Source organism: Pelodiscus sinensis, chromosome 1, assembly GCF_052426305.1.
Source record: "Pelodiscus sinensis isolate ZL-2025 chromosome 1, ASM5242630v1, whole genome shotgun sequence".
Classification (NCBI taxonomy): Eukaryota; Metazoa; Chordata; order Testudines; family Trionychidae; genus Pelodiscus; species Pelodiscus sinensis.
The window spans coordinates 86,260,941-86,273,671 of NC_143052.1; the positions used below are offsets into that span (position 1 = coordinate 86,260,941).

Genomic DNA, 12,731 nt, shown 5'->3' on the forward strand with positions numbered 1-12,731 from the left:
ATTACCCTAGTGTTTGGCTGCTCATCAACAGTGGCTAAGCGATCTGCCTCGGCTCTGCATCCCAGCATAAAGTTTCCCCTCTTACTTTCACAGATATTACGGAGCGCACAGCAGGCTGACACAACAATGAGAATAACAAGAACACCTGTGGCACCTTATAGACTAACAGATGTATTGGAACATAAGCTTTCATGGGCAAAGACCCACTTTGTCAGATGTATGTAGTGGAAATTCCTGAGGCAGGTATAAATATACAATAAACAATGAGAACATTGCTTTCACTGAGATCTATCCTAGTCAGTAAACTGCAGAGTCTTTCCTTTAAACATCCAAATGCACATTCTACCACCATTCTGCACTTGCTCAGCCTGTAGCTGAAATGCTCCTTACTGCTGTCCAGGCTGCCTGTGCATGGCTTCATGAGCTGTGGGAGCAAGGGGTAGGCTGGCTTTCTGTAGAGACAGGAGTTTCTAAAGATGTGTGCATTGTGCACGTGTTCCAACCATCCCACGATGATGTTGGTGAAACAGCCTTTGTGATCCACCAGAGCCTGCAACACTATCAAGACGTAACCCCTGCAGTAATGTATTCTTTAGCAAGGAGGTCAGGTGCCAACATAGGGATATGAGTTCCATCTATTGCCCCCCCTCCCCACAGTTAGGGAACTCCATTGCAGCGAAGCCATCTACTATATCCTGCATGTTTCCCAGAGCCACTAACCTTAGTAGCAGAGGGTATTGATTGCCTGGGCTACTTGGATCACAGCAGCCCCCACTGTATATTTACCCATTCCGAACTGATTCACAACTGACTGGTAGCTGTTTAGCATTGCAAGCTTCCACACGGGTATTGCTACTTGCTTCTCAACTGTCAGAGCAGGTCTCATTCTGGTATTTCTGTATGTCAGGCCAAGGGAAAGCAATTCATAAAGTTCCACGAAAGTGGCCTTACGCATGCAAAAGTTTTGCAGCCACCACTCATTGTCCCTTAGCTGCATAACTATGCAGCTCCACCAGTCTGGGCTTGTCTCACAGGACCAAAACTGACGTTCCACTTTGTCAACAGGATCAACTGCTGCCAGCATCTGCCAATTGCTTTACTCAATGGTTTCATACATGTCTGTATTCGTGTCCTCCTCACATTCTTCCTGGCTCCTGCAACTCCTGGCTACACTCTGGACATAACTCAGTATAATGCCTGAGGTATTTACAATGATTGCAAGAGCAGTTTGAAGCTGAATGGGATCCATGCTTGCCCTGCTATGACATCTGCACATATAATGAAGGGTAAAAGTGTGTGAAAACATTGTTTGCCGTTGCTCTCTAGAGGAGGAGAGGGAAGGGATAAGTACACTATGAAAGGCTGACAACATGTACTCAGAACCACCCGTTGCACCATTTTTCCCCCATCAGGCACTGAGAGCCTAAGTCAGAAAGCAAAGGGGTGTCAGGAACTGTGGGATAGCTACCCATGATGGATCGCTGTAGAGTCAAAGGTAGCCACCCTACTGAGGACACACTACATCATATTCTTACACACAGTGGGGACACGCACCTTTGATTTTACAAAATCAGGTGCTAAAAAAATTGACCTTAATAAATTTGACCAAATCTCTTAGTAAAGACATGGCCTATATTCATGCTATAACAATGAATCTTTGAGTGCTCCACATGACACAAGGAAAGGATAAGCCATCTCAGGTGATGTCTATATTACAGCAGATCCCTTGCAGATCCAAGTCTTGCTCTCATTAAATCAATGACAAAAATTCCATTGAAATTGTTTTTTAAAAATATCAAGCAAGAGCAAGCCATAAGAGTCCAATTCAATAACTAAAACAGTCAATAGAAAGAGTCCTGCTGACTTCAATGGACTTTAGATCAGCCCCTTAAAAATTATGGCTAAGTATACATCAGGGGTATAGGACAAAGTGACCTCAAATTCACCAATTGGGAAAAAAAACCTACCTGGTATATATTGAAATCTGCAAGTCTAACAACAACAGGACAAGACATGAGTTTACCCTTTGGATTTCCTTTATGTATCTGTTGTTCCTTGCCTGTAAGAAACAAGAATGGCAGTCATTTAAAATAACAACCTAATTTAGGATACACTGCTGCCTCCAGTGAATATAAATGTAAGCAATAAAATTTATGAACAGAGAAAGTACCTGTTTGTATGTTTTGAGGAGAACCATGAGGCGGGGATTTATTTGGAGAATCTATATTCTGATCCTTCACAGCCTGTTTAAGCAATTCAACATTGCTTTTGAACTCATGTAATAATTCTTGGGCCCATAGGCTTCTGGTTTTGGTGGCATCACTATAATACATCCAGTGACTGCAGCTGTCTCCTACAAGACACACACATATGTGGACCAAAACTAATACAACGTTTCCATGTGAAATATATTTCTGATTGAAAAAACTGTAAACTTTTCAGATTTTCTTCAAAAAGTTACCATACTAAATCTTGTGATTATACAGTAATGTAAATGGCAAGAATAGCACTAATTGGCAAACTCCTCACAGATCTCGAAAATATAATTGTTCTTTAGCTAGAGTTGTTAGACTACATTCAGGGCTAGCCTATATTCATTACGAGAAGAGATTGCTAATGAGTCAGGCATTTTTGTAGAGCAATCTACAAAGAATGTACACAAAGTACTATTTCCTTCATCACAAAAGAAGGCAGTATCCTTGCTCATAATTTCCAGCAAGTCCTGTGAACCAAGGAATTTTGTTGATGCTCCTTCTCAGGGACATGGACAATGACAGAAACAGTTGAGACTATTCACTCTCTCTTGGCTTCAGGTCCCTTTCTACCTCTCATATACAGCTGTAACCAATCAACTGACCCAGCCTTTGCTTTAGCAGCTGCTCAGACCTTGCCATATTGTCTCTTACTGTTTCAACTATTACTACACACAGGGTTATTTAACTATTCTTTCATCTAGCCTGAACAAAAGATGCTTACTGTTTGTTTAGTCTGCAGAAGAGAAGAGTGAGAGGGGATTTGATGGTAGCCCTCAACGTGCTGAAGGGAGGTTCCAAAGAGGATGGAGAAAGGCTGTTCACAGTAGTGACAGATGGCAGAACAAGGAGCAATGGTCTCAAGTTACAGTGGGGGAGGTTTAAGTTGGATATTAGGAAAAACTATTTCACTAGGAGGGTGGTGAAGTACTGGAATGGGTTACCTAGGGAGATGGTGGAATCTCCATCCCTAGAGGTTTTTAAGTCTCAGCTTGACAAAGCCCTGGCTGGGTTGATTTAGTTGGGATTGGTCCTGCCTTGGGCAGGGGGCTGGACTTAATGACTTCGTGAGGTCTCTTCCAGATCTGTGGTTCTATGACTATACTCATTGACTTTAAGCAGGTCTCTGACTGATGGCAGTCATTAATCCCTTCCAACACAATATCAACTCTTATCCAGCAGCTTGTACTGAATTTCTGTTTTAATATACCATTGGACAGAAGTTTCTCAGTTTCTCCTCCTCCAAGCAGAACAATAGAAAAGAACTGCTTGCTCTGGTCCATATAAGAAGTCCATATACAGCCCATCACTATATTGGTCTGTAGCTAATCCCAAATTTAAAAGTAGTTTTTTGCCATAATTCAACAACCGGCATTAAAGAAAAATGATTTTTAATGTTTAGATTTCTGTAAAAATCTATTAGCCAAAAATGATCTGCAACAAATGCCTAGTAAGAAATTTATTGTTAGTAATGCAAGCTTCAAATTTTGGTATCAATCAATTCTTCTGTGACTTAATATGATGGCTGAATGGCAAGTTCTTTGCATTTCCATAGTACCACAATAGCATAGTTAAGTGCACTAAAGGAATTCTAGGGAATCTCTGTAACACATTTGGGGTACGTCTACACTACAGCGCTAGTTCGAACTAACTTAGTTCGAATTAGTTAATTCGAACTAAGCTAGTTCGAACTAGCGCATCTAGAACTAAAAACTAGTTCGAACTAGCGTTTTGCTAGTTCGAACTAGCGCGTCCACACTGATTGGACGCAGGGGGGCATTTAAGGGCAGCTGAAACCGGTTCTGGCAGGGCATCAGGTCAGCAGTTGCTTTGTGTGGCTGCTGTCTGAGGCTATCTGAGGCTCGTGCTTAAAGGGACCCCCCCTGGACAGCCGGTTCTCAGCTTTTCCTGCTTGCTTGCCAACCTCGCCGAGGGACAGCAAAGCGTCGGTCTCTGTGCCCGTCTGTGTCGGTGCTTCCCTTCGGGGGGGCCGCCGCAGGTGGCAACATGGAGCCACGGCTCGCCCTGCACCTTCTGGTGCACGTTCTGGACTTGCTGCTGCAAGCCTGCCAGCAATGGCTCGAGGCTGCCTGGCACCACCTGGGGAACGTCAGCCCCCTGCCTCTCCGCCTGGCCGCCCTGGGGGCCGTGGAGGAGCCGCGGCGGCGCCCCGGCACCGGCGTGCCCCGCCGCATCTGGCGTCTGGACACCAGCAGCGACTGGTGGGACCGCATCGTCCTGGAGCGCTGGGACGACCGACAGTGGACCCAGAACTTTAGGATGAGGAGGGACACCTTCCTGGAGCTCTGCGAGTGGCTCGCCCCTGCCCTGCAAAGAAGGGACACTCGCATGAGGCCCGCCATCCCCCTCCAGAAGCGGGTGGCCATCGCCCTCTGGAAGCTCTCCACGCCGGACAGCTACCGATCCGTCGGGAACCAGTTCGGCGTGGGGAGATCCACTGTCGGAGCAGTGCTCATGCAGGTACGGCGCTCGTCGGCCACCGAGCCGGGGGGCAGGGGGGCTGCGAGGAGGGGATGGGCCGCCCCAGGGACAAAGGGGGGGGCGGGAGGAGGCGAAAGCGCCCCGCACCGGAGGGGTCGGGCTGTCCCGGCCGTACTACACGCCGCCAGGGGGGTTGCTTCCGGGAGTGGGGCGCGGGGCACTGCCAGGGCACGCACGCTCCCAGCCACCCGGGCGCCCCACTGATTGACGCTTTGCTGTGTCTCTCTCCGCAGGTGGTCAAGGCCATCAACCGGGTGCTGCTCCGCAGGGTGGTCCGCCTCGCCGACCCGGATGCCGTCATCCGGGGATTCGGCGCCCTCGGCTTCCCCAACTGCGGGGGGGCCATCGACGGGACGCACATCCCCATCCGTGCCCCGGAACACCAGGCGTCCCGGTACGTGAACCGCAAGGGGTACTTCTCCGTCATCCTGCAGGCCGTATGTGACCACCGGGGACAGTTGACGGACATAAATGTGGGCTGGTCCGGCAAAGCACACGACGCCCGGGTGTACCGGAACTCCTCCGTGTGCCAGCGGCTGCAGGACGGGACCTTCTTCCCCGACCGCCACATCAGGGTCGGGGACGTGGACATGCCCGTCTGCCTGGTGGGGGATGCCGCCTACCCACTGCAGCCCTGGCTCATGAAGCCCTACACGGGACACCTCAATCCCTCCCGCCAGGCCTTCAATAACAGGCTGAGCAGGGCCCGCATCGTGGTGGAGGGGGCCTTCGGGCGACTGAAAGCCCGCTTTCGATGCCTCCTCACCCGTCTGGACCTGGCCGAGCACAACATCCCTCCCGTGGTGGCGGCATGTTGTGTGCTCCACAATTTGTGTGAGCGGAAGGGGGAGGCTTTCTTGCCAGCCTGGATGGCTGAGGCTGACCGCATGGCTGGACACTACGGTCAGCCCCGCACCGCCGCCGTCCGGGAAGCCCAGCGGGGGGCCATCCGGATCCGGGAAGCCCTGCGGGAGAGCTTCCAGGTGGAGGAGGAGGAGGACTGACCTCTCCCTGCATGCCCCACCGGGGCCTTCTTCCACCCTACCCCCCCCGCCTTCCCCTTTCCCCTCCCTATCTACTGTACAATAAAGACACCTGTTTTTCAAACAAAAACGTCTGTTTATTTCAGAGAACTGGGGTGGGGGAGGGAGGAATGAAGGTGGGAGAAGGGAGGGGGAAACCTGGGACAAGGGAGCTGGAAGGGGAGGGGAGGGAAGGGAGGAAGGGAAAGGAAAGCTCAGGGGTGGGAGTCCGGCTGCCTCTCCCGTCTCGCCACACTGCGGGTCCGGGGGCGTCGGTGGGGAATGGTTGTGGAGGGGGGGGCAGAGAGGACAGGGGGTGTGGAGGAAGCAGGAGCGGAAGCAGGAGGAGCAGGGGGAGCAGGGGGAGCAAGAGGGGGAGAAAGAGGGGGAGCAGGGGGAGCAAGAGGGGGAGCAAGGGGAGGAGGAAATGGAAAGCGGTCCAGCAGGCTCTGGAGGTGGCCTCGCAGGGCACGGCCCTGCTCCTCCAGGGCCTCCAGACTCCTCTGGCGCAGCCTGAGGTCCTCCTGGACCCAGTGGTCCTGGAGACGGAGCTGTCGGTCCAGGAACCGGAGATGCCGCCTCTGGTAGTCCTCCTGGTTCCTGGCTGTCCTGCTTGCCCGGGCGCGGGCGGCTGCTGCAGGCGGTGTGGTGCGCCCTGCAGGCCCCGGTGCTGCAGCTGTGGTGCAAGAAGACCAGCGGTCAATTACCCGAGGGGCCCAGGTGTGTGAAACCCAGCTCCCCTCTGCAAGGCCAGGGCCCCTGCAGGATCCCCAGCTGCTGCTCCGTGGTGGGCAAGGCCCAGGCGCACGGTCCCGGGGCTCCCTCTCGCCCCAGCCCCCCGTACACATAAGGGGAACACGAGGGTACTCACAGGTGGACGCCTCCCCGGCCTCTGATGATGCAGGCGAGCGGCTCTGTGGGGTGCCTCGGGGGTCCCGGGTCCTGGGAAGGCTGGCAGCAGGCTCCTGGCTCTCAGAGCCCTCTTGCTCCTCCTCGGTGTCCAGGAGCGGTCCCTCTGCCCCGGGGTCAATCACGTCCCGGGGGGCAGGGACGGCATGAGGCCCCAGGATGCGGTCCAGGGCATGGAAGTGGGGGCAGGCCTCCGGGTCAGCCCCTGGCAGGCAGGCCCGGGAGTAGGACTGCCGCAAGTCTTTAATCTTGCAGCGCACCTGCTCCCGGCTGCGCTGGTGGCCCCTGGCGGCCAGGCTGGCAGCCATGCGTCCATAGACGGCCGCGTTCCGGTGGCTAGTGCGGAGATCGTGGACATTTGAGGCTTCCCCCCAAACCTCGATGAGGTCCACGATCTCCGCACTTGACCAGGCGGGCGCCCGCCTTGTGCGCCCCCGGGCAGGCTCCTGGGAGCCGCCAGGCTGGTCCTGGGGAGCAGTGGAGGGCTGGGAGCCCTCGGATGGCTGGCTCATGGTGTGGCAGGTGCAGGCTGTGCAGGCACGGGTGCTTGCAGCCTTGCTACTGGCACAAAGTGAGTAGCCAGCCCGTGGCCCTTTAAGGGCTCCGGGGCCGGGAGGGGGGCAATAGAGTTTCCCTGGTGTTGGCCAGAGTGGCCACCAGGGAAACCTGGGAAGCCTTAGCCTCCCACTAGTTCGAACTAAAGGGCTACACAGCCCTTAGTTCGAACTAGCTAGTTCGAACTAGGCGTTAGTCCTCGTAAAATGAGGTTTACCTAGTTCGAACTAAGCGCTCCATTAGTTCGAATTAAGTTCGAACTAACGGAGCGCTAGTGTAGCGCATAGGAAAGTTAGTTCGAACTAACGTCTGTTAGTTCGAACTAACTTTCTAGTGTAGACATACCCATTTGTAGAATTACATGTGGAAACAACACAAAGTTTGAGAACTGCTTATCTGGTACTTTGCTCTCTGTTAAATTTCAGATTGATACATTGACAACCTGGTGTCCTTTCTCTTGAAACTGATTACAATGTTCCAACGCAATTGTATTTATGTCCAAAGTACATTACTTGAAATAGCTAATATGTATATATTTCAAATACATATATGTAGAAATATTGCCCAAGTCTTCTGTATACACAACTAATTTTTAATCTTTAAAACCAAAATACAACTCATAAATATATTAATAAATATGCAGTTACATACCTGCTTTGTGAAAAGGATAGTAGTCCACAGTTAAATGGCTAAAAGAAAGCTGCATAGCTCCTCCTGTAATACGTCTGTCTGAGCCTGTAAAAGAAGGTAATATTTAGCAACATAGATACCTGATCTACACCAGTAAGCTTTCATTAAAGTGCATCACCATAGCCAAAAATAATGGATCAAAAAATGAGATATCACAAAAATAACTTTATAGGTGGTGGAGGAGAACCTCAGGCCTGGGGGCCAGATGTGGCCCTCGGCTTCCCTGGATGTGGCCTCCGAGGGACAGGGCCTCTCCCCAGCACTGGGGAGCCTGCACTGGTGCTCCTGCCCTTCCCCTGCATGGTGCCCCGTCACGAGGCTGGAGCACACAATATCTACTAGGTCGGGCCTCCCTAGGCTCTGGTGTGAGGAGTGTCTTTCTCTCAGTCAGGGACCAAGTCAGTGAGGGTATTTTTTTGTTTGGGGGTTTTCCCCCCCCTCACTTGTGTGAAGCCCCCTGATTTTTCTCTGGGTGCCCCCTGACCTAAAAAAAAGTTCCTCACCCCTGCTTTACCGTAATGTAGCCTGGCCTAACTGGCCTAGATGGGCTCCCAATGTGTAAGATAAGACCAATAAATTTGTTGCTGGTGCAGTTATCAAGGAAATATTTTTGAAAAATTCTGATTATTTAATTATTAATCTCTTCTATATCCATCAACTATAAAAGCAGCATGCTAAACAATAGAAAAATTACCATGAGACTCTTTGCATGTACATCTGTACATACCGTACAATCTCGAGTATAATGCGCACTTTTTTCCCGATTTTTGGGGGGTCAAAGTCAAGGTGCGCATTATACATAGGAGTTATTTTTTTAAGTTTTATGCCGATGAACCTGTAAGTAGCCCTGGGCTGGGGAACTCTCTCACTCTCCTCCGCACAGAAACTTTCCCGCTGCAGCACGGTGTGGGGGCCACCACCCCGCCAGGCTCACGGACAAGGCAAGGAGCTGGTGGCGCCACCAGGCTGCAGCACCCTGGCTTGCTGCCTGCCTGGTGCTTCTTCAGGCTGCGGCAGGGCACGAGCTCAGCGCAGCGCAAGGGCAGCTGTCAGGAGGGGCAGGGGGCAGGTTTCAAACGCTGCTGCTGACTCCCCAGGCTGCACGCGCGTTTCCCAGGCGAGCCTGTAGGTGGAAGCGGCGTGTCCCTCCCTCCCACTCTCCTGCAGGCCGGGGCCGGTGGCTCTGGGAAGAAGGCGAGGCTGGACTTGGTGCTGGTGGGTTGGCTCCTGGCTGTGGGCCGCACACAAGCTATATAGAAGTATAGATATATAGGTGCAGTGTAGGTGCGCATTATATATAGGAGTTCAGATTTTTTCATTATGCTAAGATTCAAAAGTCAAGGTGCACATTATACTTGAGATTTTACAGTAGTTTTTTCAGGTCATCTAAGAGAGACTCTAGAAACCTCAGAAGACTTCTCAATCTCTCCTCTAATTTACAATAAATTTGGAGATATAAAACTATTTTGGAAAAGGAAATTGTTGTTACCTTTTTCTTTAGCATGAATGTCATCACATATATGCAGGTCCAAGTGAGAAATTACTAAGTGATGAGAAGTTTCCTTAACATCAAAATCACTGAACAGTTTTACAATTGCATCATTTTGATCAGGTGTTACTGAGGCCTGATGGGTTTTCACTTGCTGAGAGGTGGGTACAGAGGTCGAACTCTGAAAAGATTAAAAGTCACATAACTTTGCAGAAACTTTTCCTTAAAGCATTAACTTCAAACATTTTAAGACTGAAATGTAAAAGCAATTCTAGGGAGAGATTTTCACAGGTACAAGTGCAGTTAGGTTTCCAATATCCACGGAAAACCAGTGGGAGATGGATGCCCAATTGTTATATTTGCCTTGGATAATCTAACCCCTAATCACTGATTGAAGCATTGGGTGTCCTGTAGGTACTAGACAGCAGCAGTTTCATTTAATCAGCCTTCATATAAACATCTTTTCATGTCTTTTTTTCTTATCACGTCAGTCTGCTATATACCCATGCAGTAATGGATGGAAGGGTGTGGAGTGGATTTGCCAGTATGTGGATTCACTGGTCATTATTCTTGATGGATAATTCCAGATCAACTCTAGCTACAACACCCTCAGACTCCAATGGGGGCATTAGAGAAGTATCTCTGCTTCTTTGTGGACAGCGAAAGGAGGGAGAAAAAAGACTCAAAAGCCCAGCTAGTCTGTCCTGCTGTGTATGTTAGCAGAAGTTCAGGTTTTCAACATAATATGATATTCTATTTGTGAAATCATTATCACCTCCATGGCAACAGATTATGGTATCAAATACTGACATATGATTTCATTCCCAATTCAAATGAGAGACGCTGAGTTGATAGAGGAAAAGTTTTTATTAAAACATAATTTGTCAGTACCACTACAGGGAAATGAAACTGTACCAGTACTTTCAAAATTTGTGTATCTTCCTTCTCTCTCAAAATTTGCTCTAGCATGTAAGTCGTCTTCTGTTATATATTTGAGAGTTTGTCTGTCTGTTCATACATGAACTCCTCCTAAGTGGTAAGAGATAGGACTACTAAAATTGATATACAGGCAGTCCCCGGGTTACATACAAGATAGGGACTGTAGGTTTGTTCTTAAGTTGAATCTGTATGTAAGTCGGAATTGGCATCCAGATTCAGCCGCAGCAGACCAGGGAGACGGGGAGCAGCTTTTCTCGCCCCGGAGGAGGCGGGCGGCGGGACCAGGCGTCCCGCCGCTCGAGTCCTCCGGGGCAAGAAAATCCCCGTTCGTAACTGCGGATCCGACATAAGTCGGATCCGCATAACTCGGGGACTACCTGTACATCTGCCTCTTGTCATAACTTAAAGCAACGTATGGGTTTGGTTGTGCCAGGAAAATGGGATGTGCCTGGAATGGGATTGCTTATCATAAAACCATACAGAAAAGAGACAGAATCACCAGGCACATGAACGAAGCTGTCTGGGGGCACACATACCCCTCCAGTCCGGCACTGCCCCAGGTCCAACCCTCCCACTCACACACCCGTGTCCTTTAGCGAGGGTGGGGGGATTGAAGCTTCTCCCCTCCCAGATTCACATGGGAACACTGTTAGTTGTTCCCCTTCCTCAGAAAGCAAGGGGACGAGGAGGTTACTTACCTCCTGTAACGGACGTTCTCTGAGATGAACATCCCTGGGGGTGCTTCACATGAGGTGTAGAGCATCCCAGCACCTCTGGACAGAGTTCTGCTAGCAGTGTCTCAGTGGCGGCCGTGTATTTGCGGCACGCGGAGCGTGCAAATTCTCTGCCTAGCTATGCGCATGCGCAGCCCCCAACTTCCTTCAGTTCCTTCTCTCTCCGGAACCCGACGGAGGAGCATGACTAACATGATTACTTCTAATTTGATTTTATTTCAAGGTTTCCGAAGTAGTGGAGAGGAAGGGAGGGTAGTGAAGCACCCCCAGGGACACTCATCTCGGAGAATGTCAGGTACAAGAGGTAAGTAACCTCCTCTTCTCCATCGAGAGGCGTCCCTGGGGGTGCTTCACATCAGGTGACTACAAGCAATCTATCTTATGGAGGTAAGGACTTTGGATCAGGTAAGTGTGCAGTCTGCAGGGCTGCTTTCGCTAATGTAGTGTGGTGTAAAAGATTCGAGACAAGCGAGTAGTGGCTCGTGAAAGTGTGATCCGTGGACCATGGTGCTACTGCACAGATATCCTCAAGTGGAATTTCTCCGAGGTATGCAATCAAGTTTGCAAGTGTCCTGGTGGAGTGTGCTCGGATTGGAGCAGGCGGCGGTAAGTTTTTACATGAGTAGCAGGTATTAATACATGTCAATATCCAATGGGGTAGACTTTGGGATGATATTTTCTTCCCCATGTTATGGTTAGCAATGGAAACCAACAGCTTCAGGAAGAACACAGGTTGGTATGTTAACTGATTTATGTGAAAGGTTGTGTGGATCTTGAGTAAAAAAATTTGGGTGTGGCCGTGGTTTCGTTAAAGTTGCCGGAATCAGCCCAAGGTTCCTGTGGGGGTTACACATCAGGGAAAGGAGCTTTAGGCCCTTCAGAAACCGTTTTTAGTCCTGGGGTGGAATATTGTTATAGAAGGTAAGTGCACTCTGACTGAGGCTAATGAGAGATTAAATCGCTTCAGGTGCAATAATTATTGAAATATTGCCCAGAGTGTGTGTGTTTGCGGTGATATATTGCACTCATGGGCGCAGTGTATAAATTGTGCCCATTTACTGATATATGATTTTGTAGCTGCAGGCACTCTGCTGTGCAGAAGAACTACATGGACTTGTTGGGAGCACTGGAGCCCTATGTTAGTGAACCATTGAGGAGCCACACTTTTAAGATGGAGCATCGCAAGCTGAGGGTTAGGCGTGCTGATTTGCGGATGATAGAGGAGGTAGGAGATTTGTGGTAATGTGATTGGATGGCTCTGTCATCCGGCGTAACAGAGGGAACCAAGGTTGTCATGGCCAGCATAGGGATATGAGAATAATTTTTGCTTTGTCCCTCCTTATCTTTATGATGACCTTGTTCAGGAGGGGAAATGGAGAGAATGCATATAGCAGGGGTGCGTTCCATGAGAGAGTCAGAGCATCTCCTAGGGAGTGTTTGCCCATGCCCACTCTGGAGCAATATATCCTGCACTTTGTTGGATCTGGTGGCAAACAGGTCTATGCAGGGGTGGCCACATTGGCTGATTATTTCTTGCAAGTTTGAATGGTTCAACTCCTACTCAGGTTGTTGTGGAAGGTCCGTGCTTAGGACGTCTGCTGTTGTGTTGAGAGCCCCAGGTATATGGCATGCAGATCAT

At 50.0% G+C, this 12,731-nt stretch overlaps 1 protein-coding gene across 3 annotated transcripts in view; it reads right to left on the minus strand.

The window, feature by feature from the left end:
- BLTP3B (bridge-like lipid transfer protein family member 3B) overlaps window positions 1-12,731 on the minus strand; it is a 100,002-nt gene that overhangs the window by 31,483 nt on the left and 55,788 nt on the right. For all 3 annotated transcript variants that reach the window (XM_075934115.2, XM_075934124.2, XM_075934105.2), the window contains 4 exons: window positions 9,420-9,600; window positions 7,892-7,975; window positions 2,171-2,353; window positions 1,968-2,059 (listed from right to left, as the gene is read on the minus strand). In XM_075934115.2, the coding sequence (XP_075790230.2) occupies window positions 1,968-2,059; window positions 2,171-2,353; window positions 7,892-7,975; window positions 9,420-9,600 (540 nt within the window). The remainder of the gene's footprint in view (window positions 1-1,967; window positions 2,060-2,170; window positions 2,354-7,891; window positions 7,976-9,419; window positions 9,601-12,731) is intronic.